This window comes from Eucyclogobius newberryi, unplaced genomic scaffold (assembly GCF_026437365.1).
Source record: "Eucyclogobius newberryi isolate DKJ021-1_F unplaced genomic scaffold, fEucNew1.0.hap1 SCAF_1, whole genome shotgun sequence".
NCBI classification, from domain to species: domain Eukaryota; kingdom Metazoa; phylum Chordata; class Actinopteri; order Gobiiformes; family Gobiidae; genus Eucyclogobius; species Eucyclogobius newberryi.
In genome coordinates, this window is record NW_027315723.1 from 24,440,445 (window position 1) to 24,457,448 (window position 17,004).

Genomic DNA, 17,004 nt, shown 5'->3' on the forward strand with positions numbered 1-17,004 from the left:
GCAATATTAAAGGATCTTAAAACACAGTTGAGTTTGATGGCTGTTAATTTTTAATTTACAATTATTTATTTATTTATATTAGTTTGTTCATATACAAGTATTATGTTAAGTACATTTAACAAAACAATGTATACAAAAATCTGAATTTTACTCACATAATGATGGAAAAACCCCATCAATACAAATCATAGACCACAGGTAAAAAAAAAAACAGGTCCTGGAGATCTGGAGATGCGTCGGCCACCGCTCCAGGCATCGAAGAATATGGGTCAAACGTGAAGGACCTCCTCTAAACATGTCTCTGTTAAACTATAGATCCTGTGCATTTGAGAATATTTGACACTAATGTCCACACACAGCCAGTGTTTTCAGCTGTGGCACATCTCAAAGGAATATTGGCCAGAACAAGCATATCGTGACTGTAATCAACTTCTTAAAACACACCTTACCCTTCTCAAAGTTTTCCTGTGCATAACACGTAATTGTAGCAACTAAAAATAAGATGCTTTCTGTACATAAGAAAATATACAACTGTGGTTCATGGTTCCATACCAGGCTCACAATCTCCACTTTGAGCTCATGAATGAAACCACAAACCACACAAATACTTCAGTTTGTCTTTGTCATTATCTGCTGCTTTTATTCCAAATACACTTCAGACCACTTTCAGCTCGAGAGCCCACAGACCATTGTTTCTAAAGTGCAGGGTGCCTCTAAATATGTACAGCAAACCGTTCTGTGTTGTGTGTATTTTTGCATAATGTTTCTCACAATTTACAGAAAGTGAAAACAATACTTTTCAAATATAGTTGTAAGAAAATGGACAACTGGAATAAAATGTTGGAATAAAATGCTTTAGTATTCATAAGTAACCAGCACTGGCTCCAGAAAAATGCTTGATTTGACCTGTCGTTTACAATCCAAAGGTGTGCAAACCGGAAGAGTTTTGTGCCGATGACTAGGCCCATAAAGATGTGAAAAACAAATGTGGTCAGACAGTGGCAGGAGGAACAGGGCGCAGAGATGAAAGAAGCGTTTTATCACTACATGCGCAAGAAATGAGAGCCAGATGGCAGCCATTTTAAAACGCTGAATCCACAAAAGGATCTGTGTCTGAAGAAAATGCACATGACAAAGGCTCCTGAAGTAGATGGTACATTTGTCATGTTTTAGCTTTTATTTATTTTATACACCTGATATAGTTCACACAGAATCCACTAGAGGGCGATGGAAGGAATCAAACCCTGCCAAAGGCAATTTAAAACATGTTATTTTGGTCCATTTTGTTATAAATGATGGCCAGTGGTGGAAAGTAAAGAAGAACAAAAGAAAAAGTACATGAGCAACCTTATTTAACTGCACATTTTACTGTGACATTTTACACTACATTTGAGAGCAGTGTTTGTACTTTCTACTCCTAAAAGTACAAAAAGTATGTTCCATCTGCTTTGAGGGGTATTTTGTGTTGTTCATGTTGATATTCTGACTATGGATTTTAGATTCAAGAGCTGACCAAAAAAAATAAAAAAGCACAGTAAGAAAACTAAAACATTTATTGGAACATGAACATTTTACATTTTAACATACTTTTACAGTATTTTGTATGTGCTACTTGTACTCTTTTGCACTTGTATCTCTACTTTTACATCTGGGACCACTGATCTTGGTATTTCAGAAGTATATAGCGTGAGAAAATCTAAACAAAATGTCATATATTATACATAACTTCTGTCAAGCGCTGACTCCATCTGTGAAAGCATTTCTCTTTTCTCTGCTGCTGGAACTCATCCATAGCAAGAGTTGATCAACGGAACACGTTGCATCAAGGGGTGTGGGGTCAAAGGTAAACACATCCCCCACATGTTTTTTCAGGCACACACTTCAAAAGGATGATCTTCTTTTACAGTACTATTTCATACTCTTGTTTTTCCCTTTTCAAAGCTCCTTCGGCATGTTGATTTGCACAGTAAAAGATACTGGCCACGGGGAGTTGGATAGTTTACACTGACGCTGTTTTTCTGTCTGTTTTAGCCAACTTGTTCCGTATGGATTCGGGTCGGTCCGGCTGAGGAGGGACCTGAGCCGCTGCCTCTGCAAACACTCACCGGACCGAGAGTGTGAGAGGTTCTGCTCCGTCAGACCCAACACAGAGTAAGTGAGGCAGGAAGGTGGTTATCAGTGGGAATGACAGGAAGTGTGGTTCTGTTGTACGCCCAAGAACCTAGAAATACTTTGAGAAGACAGAGAGATTTGTTACAGTTTTAAAGGACAAATATCTCTTTTACCTGATTAAAAACATACCTGGAGTTGTATTTACCTTCATTCACGCTAGTCTGATGGATCCTGTTTGGAAAGTTCTCTCCCTCCAAGCATCAAAAACACACGATTTCTCAAAAGTCAATTCCTGGTGTGTAAAACACCAGAGCGTCATGAAGCCGTCAGTCTTTTTTGGTTCAAATGAGATGCAGTTTAAGCACCTTTACTTATGAAGTAAAGGTGCTTTTAGAGCAACATTTATCAACAACATTTATCCTTAAAAATATCTTTATCGTGTTTTAAATGACAAACAAATCATTATTAGTGATTAGTTAATATTTCCCTATGTGTATGTGTTCAGCCATCATTTTTACCATGAAGGGGCTCGCCTTTCCACAGATCTGACCGGTCTCCGTGGAGATATAGCAGCACAATGCTCTATATTCACGGTGTCATGACATGTTTGATTGTTATGTCAGTATCACTATGTGAAAATACACTGAGCCCATGGGTTAAATACAGATTATGAGTATGATTATGATGATGATTATGATTATGATGATTATTGTGATGTGATGCAGTGCACCTTTGAGGAGACTTTGAGTTTGCCTGTGACCTGCATGACTTTTTTCACTTGAGTTCAAAGTCGAGCTTAACAAAGCCTGTTCTGTTCACGTTACTGTTACAGAGACGACATCAGAGTGGATAAATCAACGACCACATTACACCACCAGGGTCACCGCAATGCCTTCTGGTAGAAACGGAGCCGACACGTTCTCAAGCCTCACACCTGAGCACCTGTGCACAACAATGAAGTCCTGTTCTTCTTCAAAATAACATAGGCAAAATACATGTGTCTATTTAACAGTCTAATATTGTATTTCCTGTACGATGCTAATAAATAATTGTGTTTTTTATAATATATAACTTCAAAACACAAATTCACCCTGTTCCTTGAACCGTTTTCCAATAATGTTTTATAGATATTTGAACATAAGAGAGAGCATCAGAAACATGTGAATAAAAGTGAGCACAGATCCAAGACATTAGCGTTCTCTTACTGTCTTTCCTGGTCCACCTCCTGACCCCCCTCGGCGGCCCGGGCCCCTGTGTCGGGGGTTTACATGCCTCTCGTTGTGTCTGGGTGGGTTTACTCCAGGCTCTGCTTTACCCATCAACCCGAAACATGCGCCAGGTCAGTCCCTGCGGCTCAGGTCCTGACCCGGGAGCTCCTGACAGTTTGACCCATCGACTGGAGGATGGGTCAAACACACAGAATGGTTTTTACCTCTCTAGGGGTCAGTAAAGTAAACCTTAACCTTAGCTGCCCGTCTCCATTCAGATGTTATGTTTGGCCTGGAATGTCCCACATTTAACTTATCAATCTTGCATAATGAGAAAAAAGACATATTGCACCTTTACCTTGTCTTTTTAGGGAAGGAAATAAAACAATTAAACACATAACTATGCTTATTTTGTCATTTGGGCCATTTGAGATAGCAGATTGGTAATTAGTAATATATACCGTAAATATATATATATGTGTGTGTGTGTGTGTTTAATAAGCCAGACATTTTACAATTTTCTAACAGTTTTATTTTGTACTGTTTATACACTGTCAAAACACAAAGGCCAATGCTGTGAGGTCATATCTTTGTTCACATGGATGTGTGTACAGTGTTATTATTATGCCACAATGTACCTGGCAAAGCCGCATCATTCAAACAAAGGTCATGACCTCTCAGTGGCAGATCATGCTTCTTTCATTATTTACAGCTTTGTCTTGAACTGTGTGAAGATACGAGTGAATATAGCCTAAGTATATTTTTGTATGCCAGACGTTTGAACCTGTGAAAGGTTTGATTACTCCTATTTGTGAGGTTTAAATAAACAATACACTCATTTATTTCACTGTCTGGACTGGTTCTTTAATAGATAGAGGGATGGATTGATAGATTGATAGATTGCTTGACATATTGTATCAAAGTTTGGGGGAACAATTATAAAAAACACACATATTCCTCTTTTCAAATAAAATACCGTAGGTGTGCTGTAAGTATAGTATTGTTGGATACATCAATCATACAGACAAGTTGTTTTTTAAATCAGTGAAATTTTATCAAAAGAAATGTGTCCAAAAAGAGGTACATATGACTTATAATTTATCCCAATTCAACCTGAAGCTGTTCCTGAACCTTTGGAGGACAAACAAATGACTGGACACTTTGTGAAGCTAAGACACTGTAGTTTAAACTTCTGATTTCTGATTTATTCTGATTATAAGCGGGAACAAGCTCTGCACACAGTCAAATCTGATTTAAAATCCTGATTAGATTTTCTTTGGTAAATTAAATGACAGAGTAAAGCTTCTGTCGAGTGATTCTGACTGACTTTTGAGCTTTTGATGGGTTTACAATGTTTTAAAGCTGAAGCTAATTTCCCTCAAAAACAATGATTCAGGCACTTGTAATAAAATGTAGGTGTAATTCCTGTAACGGCTATTTAGGGTTTTTAGTTTGTGCGTTTGCAGTACAAACTGATTCTGATTATTACATTTTTTTTGTAGAAAATAAATAAAATTAAATAAATTAAGTAAAAAATAATTGTTATTCATAAATATGGTCATCATGTAGTCTCATTTTAGTATGTAAAAACCCATACAAGCTAAAGTGTGTAATTAATCGGGTGGGTTAATGGGTTAAGTGGAAAAATCTGCTTTTCTGTAGTTTAGTATTGACCTTATTCTGTTTAAATAGTGAACAAGGGAAAAGTCTCTGCTAAAACATGCTCTAAAGTACTGACTAAAGACTGACTTATGTAAAATATCCAATGTTCATGTGAAGTCAACAATGCACCGATTCTTTGTCTGGACATCGGCAGCCTGACGTTAACTAATACAACAGGAAGAAGGATTACATCACATGGCGGCGCTCGCACAGGCTTCTGGAATAAGGTGAATATGTGAGTAAATTATGTCATATATATTTGGCGCAAACTCAAAATCAATCAATCAATCAATCAATCAATCAATACTATACAAATAGACAGTTAATTGTTATTTGAACTGAATTGGTGATCAAGATAATGTCATGATGCAGAGTCACATCCTCAGCAGCTCTGTGACTCTGAACTTTGACCTCTGAGCTGAGGAAAGAGAACTGCAGCAGGTCCAAAGCGTAAATGAAAGCAGCTCTGCAGACACAGCACCTGCACGACTCTTGGAGATACATCACTTTTATGCCCTTCTTTTGGAATGTCCGAGGCAAAGCAAGAACAGCTGCACGGAGTCGAGGGGGGTTACACATCAGGTCTGTGGAGAGAAAAGCTCCCTCACGGTCACACGTTTCCAAGTATTTTTCTGCGATAAATACACATGCGATGAAGTAAATGCATTCAGTTTAGCATTTCAATTTATTTTATGTCTGAAATCTTACGCCGGGGCTTTGAATTACAAGGTGTCAGGTGAGAGAGCGTGGAGGGCTCGGCCTTTTCACAACTTCAGATCCACAGAGTCATAAAGCACACACTTTTCTGACGCTGCGGGCGCATACCTCACCGACATCTCATCCAACTTCATAAATCTGTAAGCCTGAGCGTAAATCTTCAGCAGATGGTATGTTCCACTGTTGTGAGGAGAAGAAAACTAAATAGCACCAACCATTTCCTGTCACATTCATTCACTACAGGTTAAATTGACTCGTACGTACGAAGGACATGCACACGCCAGAGAGGTCAGGAGTCCAACCGACAACCTCCTCATTGAAGGGCAAAGGTGCAAATCTGTAGCGAAGGACTTTATTAGACATTAGGCTGACGAACGTCTCAAATTCTCGAAACAGTGGGAAGTTATTGAATGTGGTGAAACCGAAGGATCGACTTGGGAACATTAATAAAATAACTGCCAAAATAACTGAACATTTGACAGGTTACATCACACAATTGACAGGTTACATCACACAGTTCCCTAAGATGCAGTGAATGTGTTAAAAATATTTCAGTTTCACAAATTTGGTCATATTTATAATGTACAGGAAAATAATTATGTTATCAGGTCATATTTATTGTCAAATCATAACTTATTTGGCTCTTGTTTACCGTATGGTTGCTAGGTAACAGTTGTGGGATTACCTCCATGTTATATGTTGCTCATGTCCAACCAGGAAATAACATGATAAACCTCACCAAAATTGTCAAACAGGGGCCAAATGTGCAAAATGTTAAGTAAAATCCAAAATATATTAATGTTCCCTATATTTTAGTGAAATGTGTAATCCAACCTGTCAAATACACACTTGACAATAGCACCATCTAGTGGAACATTTTATCAATTGCATATATTTTGGCGTCTTTACAGTGAGACAAAAATAACATTCTTAGAAGGAGTGTGGTTGAAATAATGACATTTATCAATACAAAAAAGAGCCACAAGAGAAATTACTCCAACACAGTGACTCACACATCGCATTATAATCCCCAGATTAGAAAAATAATGTATAATAATTGAAAGTATTTAATAACCAAACAATAGCAAAAAGGAATAATAATAATAATAATAATAGGCCTGATAATAAAAAATCAACATAAATCAATATAATCAGTGGCGATGGATGATCACTAAACGATATTTCATGTAAATTACACAAAAGCATCACAAAACATGAATTGGGAGAGAAGTAGTCCCTGTAATGAAATTCACTCTGTAACGTTTGTGGTGCTTGACTTTTGAAACCTAATAAAACCTAATAAAACATCTGTAAATGGAACCAGATTGATTGATTTAATGTACTATTGGGGAGTATTCCAGGCAAAGCAATAACATTCACGAGCGACATGCAACCAGAAAAGGGCACCTTTTTTTTCTCATTGAGGGCAGTGACTTTAGCTTTTTTGTTTCGTTGACTCATTTACACGTTTTCGCTGAACCGTTGTGACTTCTGGCTCGGTGAAGAACACAGCGTTTTCCTGCCAGCTCTTTTCCAGTAAGTCTGCTCAGCAAACCGCACATAAAGCTCGGAGTGGATGGGCTAAAATAACACAGCCTTTCCTCTGCTCCGCATCCCTCCAAAAAGCGGGTGTAATTACAGAAAAACTCCCTCTGCAGTGCGTTTACAGTGTGTGTTTTATGAGTTTTGAGGGCTCATGCTTCCAGACTTTGATGATGAAAAAACAAGTTGTTGTGACAGCTCTTTCCGGGGCAGCCAATCAGAACACACTGCGTGTCTTTGTGCTTTCGAGGCGGGAAAAGGAGAAGTTAAGACGGGTTTACGCTCCGCAGTTTGTGTCTCACTCAAGTTTGTATCAACAAGACATAAAAGGTCCAGTGTGCGAGCTTTGTGGACTTTAGTACCAAGCATTTAGTTAGTTATGTGTTTGTATTAGTTTGCTGTGTGTTTATTCATTCATGTAGTTTATTAATGTATGAATGTATGTATAATGTTATGCGTACACTGTATTTGTGTAGTATGTTTAATATGGAAACATTAGAAAATACACTGGAAATAAATCAAGCAACAACCAAATATAACTGATTAAAGTAGTTCATGTTTATTCATGAGTTAAGAGAACATTTCAAATATTAAGCATTTGTCCCTCACCTGTATCAAATCCATCACTTTCTGTACGTTCTGCAGACACGGCTGTTATTATAAAGAATAATACATTAATTCAAATATTATGATTATTTTTATCATTATTATATTATTATGTTTATTTTCTAACCAAGTTATATCAATTGTGTTTGAAGCTGAGGGGAAAAAAACACATAGCTGCCTAAGTGCAAACTTCCTTGGCCCACATAAAATAAATGAATAAAACGTGGTGATTGTTGTCATAGTTTCATAGTTTACCAATCAAAGCATGTAAAATAAACACCATTTATTTAGTCTCCAATGCGCGACCCACAGTTCAAGAATAGGAGAATATAAACAAGCATAAAAAAACCACAATTCAAATATTTAAACACAGTATTAAAACCTGGGGAAACAACAATGAGTTGTTTTTAAATCTGTGTAACTGTCCCAAACGGCCCGTCGTTAATATTCACATGCACCATTTTCAGTCTCAGGCAAAACAGCTTCTTTCAGACATCACAGTGAAACTTGGATGGACCACCCAAGCACAGCCAATCAGAGCGCTCTTTCAGCTCTTACGTCCGGGTTGATGAGAAAAATAAGATCGTTTATAATTAGCTGCTGACAGCACTCCGTGGTCATTTACTCATTCATAAAAATATGAAGAGGGTACCCTTAACCCTTAACCCTTAATAGCAAGTTCCTAGTTTATAAATGTTAAATGAAAACAGCAATAAAGATTTTTCTGACTCTGATTCTTTACAAAACAGTGAAAAGAAACTGTTCTGTATCTTTTTCAGAGTTAGGGTGTTTTCCAGTTTACTTGGCCTCATTTTTATCCATGTGTCTTTATCCATGTGTTTTTATCCATGTGTTTTAATCCATGTGTTTTTATCCATGTGTTTTTATCCATGTGTTTTTATCCATGTGTTTAATCCGTGTGTTTTATCCGTGTGTTTTTATCCATGTGTTTTATCCATGTGTTTTATCCGTGTGTTTTATCCATGTGTTTTATCCCTGTGTTTTTATCCATGTGTTTTATCCGTGTGTTTTATCTGTGTGTTTTTATCCGTGTGTTTTATCCGTGTGTTTTATCCAAGTGTTTTTATCCCTGTGTTTTATCTGTGTGTTTTTATCCGTGTGTTTTATCCGTGTGTTTTATCCAAGTGTTTTTATCCCTGTGTTTTATCTGTGTGTTTTTATCCGTGTGTTTTATCCATGTGTTTTATCCAAGTGTTTTTATCCCTGTGTTTTTATCCCTGTGTTTTTATCCCTGTGTTTTATCCATGTGTTTTTTATCCATGTGTTTTTATCTCTGTGTTTTTATCCCTGTGTTTTTATCCCTGTGTTTTTATCCCTTTGTTTTATCCATGTGTTTTTATCCATGTGTTTTTATCCATGTGTTTTTATCCATGTGTTTTATCCATGTGTTTTTTTATCCATGTGTTTTATCCATGTGTTTTATCCATGTGTTTTTATCCATGTGTTTTATCCATGTGTTTTTATCCATGTGTTTTATCCATGTGTTTTTTATCCCTGTGTTTTTATCCATGTGTTTTTATCCATGTGTTTTTATCCATGTGTTTTTATCTCTGTGTTTTTATCCCTGTGTTTTTATCCCTGTGTTTTTATCCATGTGTTTTTATCCATGTGTTTTATCCATGTGTTTTATCCATGTGTTTTATCCATGTGTTTTTATCTCTGTGTTTTTATCCCTGTGTTTTATCCCTGTGTTTTTATCTCTGTGTTTTTATCTCTGTGTTTTTATCCATGTGTTTTATCCATGTGTTTCTATCCATGTGTTTTATCCATGTGTTTTTATCCATGTGTTTTTATCCATGTGTTTTTATCCATGTGTTTTATCCCTGTGTTTTTATCTCTGAGTTTTTATCCCTGTGTTTTTATCCATGTGTTTTATCCATGTGTTTTTATCCATGTGTTTTTATCCACGTGTTTTATCCACGTGTTTTTATCCATGTGTTTTATCCCTGTGTTTTTATCTCTGTGTTTTATCCCTGTGTTTTTATCTCTGTGTTTTTATCCCTGTGTTTTTATCCATGTGTTTTATCCATGTGTTTTATCCCTGTGTTTTTATCCCTGTGTTTTTATCCATGTGTTTTTATCCCTGTGTTTTTATCCCTGTGTTTTTGTCCATGTGTTTTTATCCATGTGTTTTTATCCACGTGTTTTATCCACGTGTTTTATCCACGTGTTTTTATCCATGTGTTTTATCCATGTGTTTTTATCCATGTGTTTTATCCCTGTGTTTTTATCTCTGTGTTTTTATCCCTGTGTTTTTATCCATGTGTTTTATCCATGTGTTTTATCTCTGTGTTTTTATCTCTGTGTTTTTATCTCTGTGTTTTTATCCCTGTGTTTTTATCCATGTGTTTTTATCCATGTGTTTTTATCCATGTGTTTTAGCCATGTGTTTTTATCCCTGTGTTTTTATCCCTGTGTTTTATCCATGTGTTTTATCCATGTGTTTTTATCCATGTGTTTGTATCCATGTGTTTTATCCATGTGTTTTTATCCCTGTGTTTTTATCCCTGTGTTTTATCCATGTGTTTTATCCATGTGTTTTTATCCATGTGTTTGTATCCATGTGTTTTTATCCATGTGTTTGTATCCATGTGTTTTATCCATGTGTTTTTATCCCTGTGTTTTTATCCCTGTGTTTTATCCATGTGTTTTATCCATGTGTTTTTATCCATGTGTTTGTATCCATGTGTTTTTATCCCTGTGTTTTATCCATGTGTTTTATCCAAGTGTTTTTATCCATGTGTTTTATCCATGTGTTTTATCCATGTGTTTTTATCCCTGTGTTTTTATCCCTGTGTTTTATCCATGTGTTTTATCCATGTGTTTTTATCCATGTGTTTTTATCCATGTGTTTAATCCGTGTGTTTTATCCGTGTGTTTTTATCCATGTGTTTTATCCATGTGTTTTATCCCTGTGTTTTTATCCATGTGTTTTATCCGTGTGTTTTATCTGTGTGTTTTTATCCGTGTGTTTTATCCGTGTGTTTTATCCAAGTGTTTTTATCCCTGTGTTTTATCTGTGTGTTTTTATCCGTGTGTTTTATCCGTGTGTTTTATCCAAGTGTTTTTATCCCTGTGTTTTTATCCCTGTGTTTTTATCCCTGTGTTTTATCCATGTGTTTTTTATCCATGTGTTTTTATTCATGTGTTTTTATCCATGTGTTTTTATCCATGTGTTTTATCCATGTGTTTTTATCCATGTGTTTTATCCATGTGTTTTTATCCATGTGTTTTATCCATGTGTTTTTATCCATGTGTTTTTATCCATGTGTTTTATGTTTTATCCATGTGTTTTATCCATGTGTTTTATCCATGTGTTTTTATCTCTGTGTTTTTATCCCTGTGTTTTTATCCCTGTGTTTTTATCCCTTTGTTTTATCCATGTGTTTTTATCCATGTGTTTTTATCCATGTGTTTTTATCCATGTGTTTTATCCATGTGTTTTTTTATCCATGTGTTTTATCCATGTGTTTTTATCCATGTGTTTTATCCATGTGTTTTTATCCATGTGTTTTATCCATGTGTTTTTATCCATGTGTTTTATCCATGTGTTTTTTATCCCTGTGTTTTTATCCATGTGTTTTTATCCATGTGTTTTTATCCATGTGTTTTTATCTCTGTGTTTTTATCCCTGTGTTTTTATCCATGTGTTTTTATCCATGTGTTTTATCCATGTGTTTTATCCATGTGTTTTATCCATGTGTTTTTATCTCTGTGTTTTTATCCCTGTGTTTTATCTCTGTGTTTTTATCTCTGTGTTTTTATCCATGTGTTTTATCCATGTGTTTCTATCCATGTGTTTTATCCATGTGTTTTTATCCATGTGTTTTTATCCATGTGTTTTTATCCATGTGTTTTATCCCTGTGTTTTTATCTCTGAGTTTTTATCCCTGTGTTTTTATCCATGTGTTTTATCCATGTGTTTTTATCCATGTGTTTTTATCCACGTGTTTTATCCACGTGTTTTTATCCATGTGTTTTATCCCTGTTTTTATCTCTGTGTTTTATCCCTGTGTTTTTATCTCTGTGTTTTTATCCCTGTGTTTTTATCCATGTGTTTTATCCCTGTGTTTTTATCCCTGTGTTTTTATCCATGTGTTTTTATCCCTGTGTTTTTATCCCTGTGTTTTTGTCCATGTGTTTTTATCCATGTGTTTTTATCCACGTGTTTTATCCACGTGTTTTATCCACGTGTTTTTATCCATGTGTTTTATCCATGTGTTTTTATCCATGTGTTTTATCCCTGTGTTTTTATCTCTGTGTTTTTATCCCTGTGTTTTTATCCATGTGTTTTATCCATGTGTTTTATCTCTGTGTTTTTATCTCTGTGTTTTTATCTCTGTGTTTTTATCCATGTGTTTTTATCCATGTGTTTTTATCCATGTGTTTTAGCCATGTGTTTTTATCCCTGTGTTTTTATCCCTGTGTTTTATCCATGTGTTTTATCCATGTGTTTTTATCCATGTGTTTGTATCCATGTGTTTTATCCATGTGTTTTTATCCCTGTGTTTTTATCCCTGTGTTTTATCCATGTGTTTTATCCATGTGTTTTTATCCATGTGTTTGTATCCATGTGTTTTTATCCATGTGTTTGTATCCATGTGTTTTATCCATGTGTTTTTATCCCTGTGTTTTTATCCCTGTGTTTTATCCATGTGTTTTATCCATGTGTTTTTATCCATGTGTTTGTATCCATGTGTTTTTATCCCTGTGTTTTATCCATGTGTTTTATCCAAGTGTTTTTATCCATGTGTTTTATCCATGTGTTTTATCCATGTGTTTTTATCCCTGTGTTTTTATCCCTGTGTTTTATCCGTGTGTTTTATCCGTGTGTTTTATCCAAGTGTTTTTATCCCTGTGTTTTTATCCCTGTGTTTTTATCCCTGTGTTTTATCCATGTGTTTTTTATCCATGTGTTTTTATTCATGTGTTTTTATCCATGTGTTTTTATCCATGTGTTTTATCCATGTGTTTTTATCCATGTGTTTTATCCATGTGTTTTTATCCATGTGTTTTATCCATGTGTTTTTATCCATGTGTTTTTATCCATGTGTTTTATGTTTTATCCATGTGTTTTATCCATGTGTTTTTATCCATGTGTTTTTATCCATGTGTTTTTATCCATGTGTTTTATCCATGTGTTTTTATCCATGTGTTTTATCCATGTGTTTTTATCCATGTGTTTTATCCATGTGTTTTTATCCATGTGTTTTTATCCATGTGTTTTATGTTTTATCCATGTGTTTTATCCATGTGTTTTTATCCATGTGTTTTTATCCATGTGTTTTTATCCATGTGTTTTATCCATGTGTTTTTATCCATGTGTTTTATCCATGTGTTTTATCCATGTGTTTTATCCATGTGTTTTTATCCCTGTGTTTTTATCCCTGTGTTTTATCCATGTGTTTTTATCCCTGTGTTTTTATCCATGTGTTTTATCCATGTGTTTTTATCCATGTGTTTTATCCATGTGTTTTTATCCATGTGTTTTTATCCATGTGTTTTTATCCCTGTGTTTTTATCCCTGTGTTTTTGTCCATGTGTTTTTATCCATGTGTTTTATCCATGTGTTTTATCCATGTGTTTTTATCCATGTGTTTTATCCATGTGTTTTTATCTCTGTGTTTTTATCCCTGTGTTTTTATCCATGTGGTTTTATCCATGTGTTTTATCCCTGTGTTTTTATCTCTGTGTTTTTATCTCTGTGTTTTTATCCATGTGGGTTTATCCATGTGTTTTTATCCATGTGTTTTTATCCATGTGTTTTATCCCTGTGTTTTTATCCATGTGTTTTTATCCCTGTGTTTTATCCATGTGTTTTATCCATGTGTTTTTATCCATGTGTTTTATCCCTGTGTTTTTATCTCTGTGTTTTTATCCCTGTGTTTTTATCCCTGTGTTTTTATCCATGTGTTTTATCCATGTGTTTTTATCCCTGTTTTAATCCATGTGTTTAATCCATGTGTTTTTATCCATGTGTTTTATCCAAGTGTTTTTATCCATGTGTTTTATCCATGTGTTTTTATCCATGTGTTTTTATCCCTGTGTTTTTATCCCTGTGTTTTTATCCCTGTGTTTTTGTCCATGTGTTTTTATCCATGTGTTTTTATCCATGTGTTTTATCCATGTGTTTTATCCATGTGTTTTTATCCCTGTGTTTTTATCCATGTGTTTTAATCCATGTGTTTTATCCATGTGTATTTATCCATGTGTTTTTATCCCTGTGTTTTATCCATGTGTTTTAATTCATGTGTTTTTATCCATGTGTTTTTCTCCATGTGTTTTATCCATGTGTTTTTATCCATGTGTTTTATCCATGTGTTTTATCCATGTGTTTTTATCCATGTGTTTTTATCCATGTGTTTTTATCCATGTGTTTTATCCCTGTGTTTTTATCTCTGTGTTTTTATCCATGTGTTTTATCCATGTCTTTTTATCCATGTGTTTTATCCATGTGTTTTATCCATGTGTTTTTATCCATGTGTTTTTATCCATGTGTTTTTATCCATGTGTTTTATCCATGTGTTTTTATCCATGTGTTTTTATCCATGTGTTTTATCCATGTCTTTTTATCCATGTGTTTTTATCCATGTGTTTTATCCATGTGTTTTTATCCATGTGTTTTATCCATGTGTTTTTATCCATGTGTTTTATCCCTGTGTTTTTATCCATGTGTTTTTATCCATGTGTTTTTATCCATGTGTTTTATCCCTGTGTTTTTATCTCTGTGTTTTTATCCCTGTGTTTTTATCCATGTGTTTTATCCATGTGTTTTATCCCTGTGTTTTTATCCATGTGTTTTATCCCTGTGTTTTTATCTCTGTGTTTTTATCCCTGTGTTTTTATCCATGTGTTTTATCCATGTGTTTTATCCCTGTGTTTTTATCTCTGTGTTTTTATCTCTGTGTTTTTATCCCTGTGTTTTTATCCATGTGTTTTTATCCCTGTGTTTTTATCCCTGTGTTTTTATCCATGTGTTTTTATCCACGTGTTTTATCCACGTGTTTTTATCCATGTGTTTTATCCATGTGTTTTTATCCATGTGTTTTATCCCTGTGTTTTTATCTCTGTGTTTTTATCCCTGTGTTTTTATCCATGTGTTTTATCCATGTGTTTTATCTCTGTGTTTTTATCTCTGTGTTTTTATCTCTGTGTTTTTATCCCTGTGTTTTTTATCCATGTGTTTTTATCCATGTGTTTTTATCCATGTGTTTTATCCATGTGTTTTTATCCCTGTGTTTTTATCCCTGTGTTTTATCCATGTGTTTTATCCATGTGTTTTTATCCATGTGTTTGTATCCATGTGTTTTATCCATGTGTTTTTATCCCTGTGTTTTTATCCCTGTGTTTTATCCATGTGTTTTATCCATGTGTTTTTATCCATGTGTTTGTATCCATGTGTTTTTATCCATGTGTTTTATCCATGTGTTTCTATCCATGTGTTTTATCCATGTGTTTTATCCCTGTGTTTTTATCTCTGAGTTTTTATCCCTGTGTTTTTATCCATGTGTTTTATCCATGTGTTTTTATCCATGTGTTTTTATCCACGTGTTTTATCCACGTGTTTTATCCATGTGTTTTTATCCATGTGTTTTATCCCTGTGTTTTTATCTCTGTGTTTTTATCCCTGTGTTTTTACCCATGTGTTTTATCCATGTGTTTTATCCCTGTGTTTTTATCCATGTGTTTTATCCCTGTGTTTTTATCTCTGTGTTTTTATCCCTGTGTTTTTATCCATGTGTTTTATCCATGTGTTTTATCCCTGTGTTTTTAACTCTGTGTTTTTATCTCGGTGTTTTTATCTCTGTGTTTTTATCCCTGTGTTTTTATCCATGTGTTTTTATCCCTGTGTTTTTATCCCTGTGTTTTTGTCCATGTGTTTTTATCCACGTGTTTTATCCACGTGTTTTATCCACGTGTTTTTATCCATGTGTTTTATCCATGTGTTTTTATCCATGTGTTTTATCCCTGTGTTTTTATCTCTGTGTTTTTATCCCTGTGTTTTTATCCATGTGTTTTATCCATGTGTTTTATCCAAGTGTTTTTATCCCTGTGTTTTTATCCATGTGTTTTATCCATGTGTTTTATCCATGTGTTTTTATCCCTGTGTTTTTATCCCTGTGTTTTATCCGTGTGTTTTATCCGTGTGTTTTATCCGTGTGTTTTATCCAAGTGTTTTTTATCCCTGTGTTTTTATCCCTGTGTTTTTATCCCTGTGTTTTATCCATGTGTTTTTTATCCATGTGTTTTTATTCATGTGTTTTTATCCATGTGTTTTTATCCATGTGTTTTATCCATGTGTTTTTATCCATGTGTTTTATCCATGTGTTTTTATCCATGTGTTTTATCCATGTGTTTTTATCCATGTGTTTTATCCATGTGTTTTTATCTCTGTGTTTTTATCCCTGTGTTTTTATCCCTTTGTTTTATCCATGTGTTTTTATCCATGTGTTTTTATCCATGTGTTTTTATCCATGTGTTTTATCCATGTGTTTTTATCCATGTGTTTTATCCATGTGTTTTATCCATGTGTTTTATCCATGTGTTTTTATCCCTGTGTTTTTATCCCTGTGTTTTATCCATGTGTTTTTATCCATGTGTTTTATCCATGTGTTTTTATCCATGTGTTTTATCCATGTGTTTTTATCCATGTGTTTTTATCCCTGTGTTTTTATCCCTGTGTTTTTGTCCATGTGTTTTTATCCATGTGTTTTTATCCATGTGTTTTATCCATGTGTTTTTATCTCTGTGTTTTTATCCCTGTGTTTTTATCCATGTGGTTTTATCCATGTGTTTTATCCCTGTGTTTTTATCTCTGTGTTTTTATCTCTGTGTTTTTATCCATGTGGGTTTATCCATGTGTTTTTATCCATGTGTTTTTATCCATGTGTTTTATCCCTGTGTTTTTATCCATGTGTTTTTATCCCTGTGTTTTATCCATGTGTTTTATCCATGTGTTTTTATCCATGTGTTTTATCCATGTGTTTTTATCCCTGTTTTAATCCATGTGTTTAATCCATGTGTTTTTATCCATGTGTTTTATCCAAGTGTTTTTATCCATGTGTTTTATCCATGTGTTTTTATCCATGTGTTTTTATCCCTGTGTTTTTATCCCTGTGTTTCTATCCCTGTGTTT

General features: G+C 34.6%; 1 protein-coding gene across 1 annotated transcript in view; it reads left to right on the top strand.

Moving 5' to 3' along the window:
- Positions 1-4,162, top strand: part of LOC140364967 (endothelin-2) — a 32,054-nt gene extending 27,892 nt beyond the window's left edge. The window contains exons 3-4 of the mRNA XM_072451343.1: positions 2,032-2,151; positions 2,945-4,162. Of these exons, the coding sequence (XP_072307444.1) occupies positions 2,032-2,151; positions 2,945-3,014 (190 nt within the window). The 3' untranslated portion in view covers positions 3,015-4,162. The remainder of the gene's footprint in view (positions 1-2,031; positions 2,152-2,944) is intronic.
- The last annotated feature ends 12,842 nt before the right edge of the window (positions 4,163-17,004 follow it).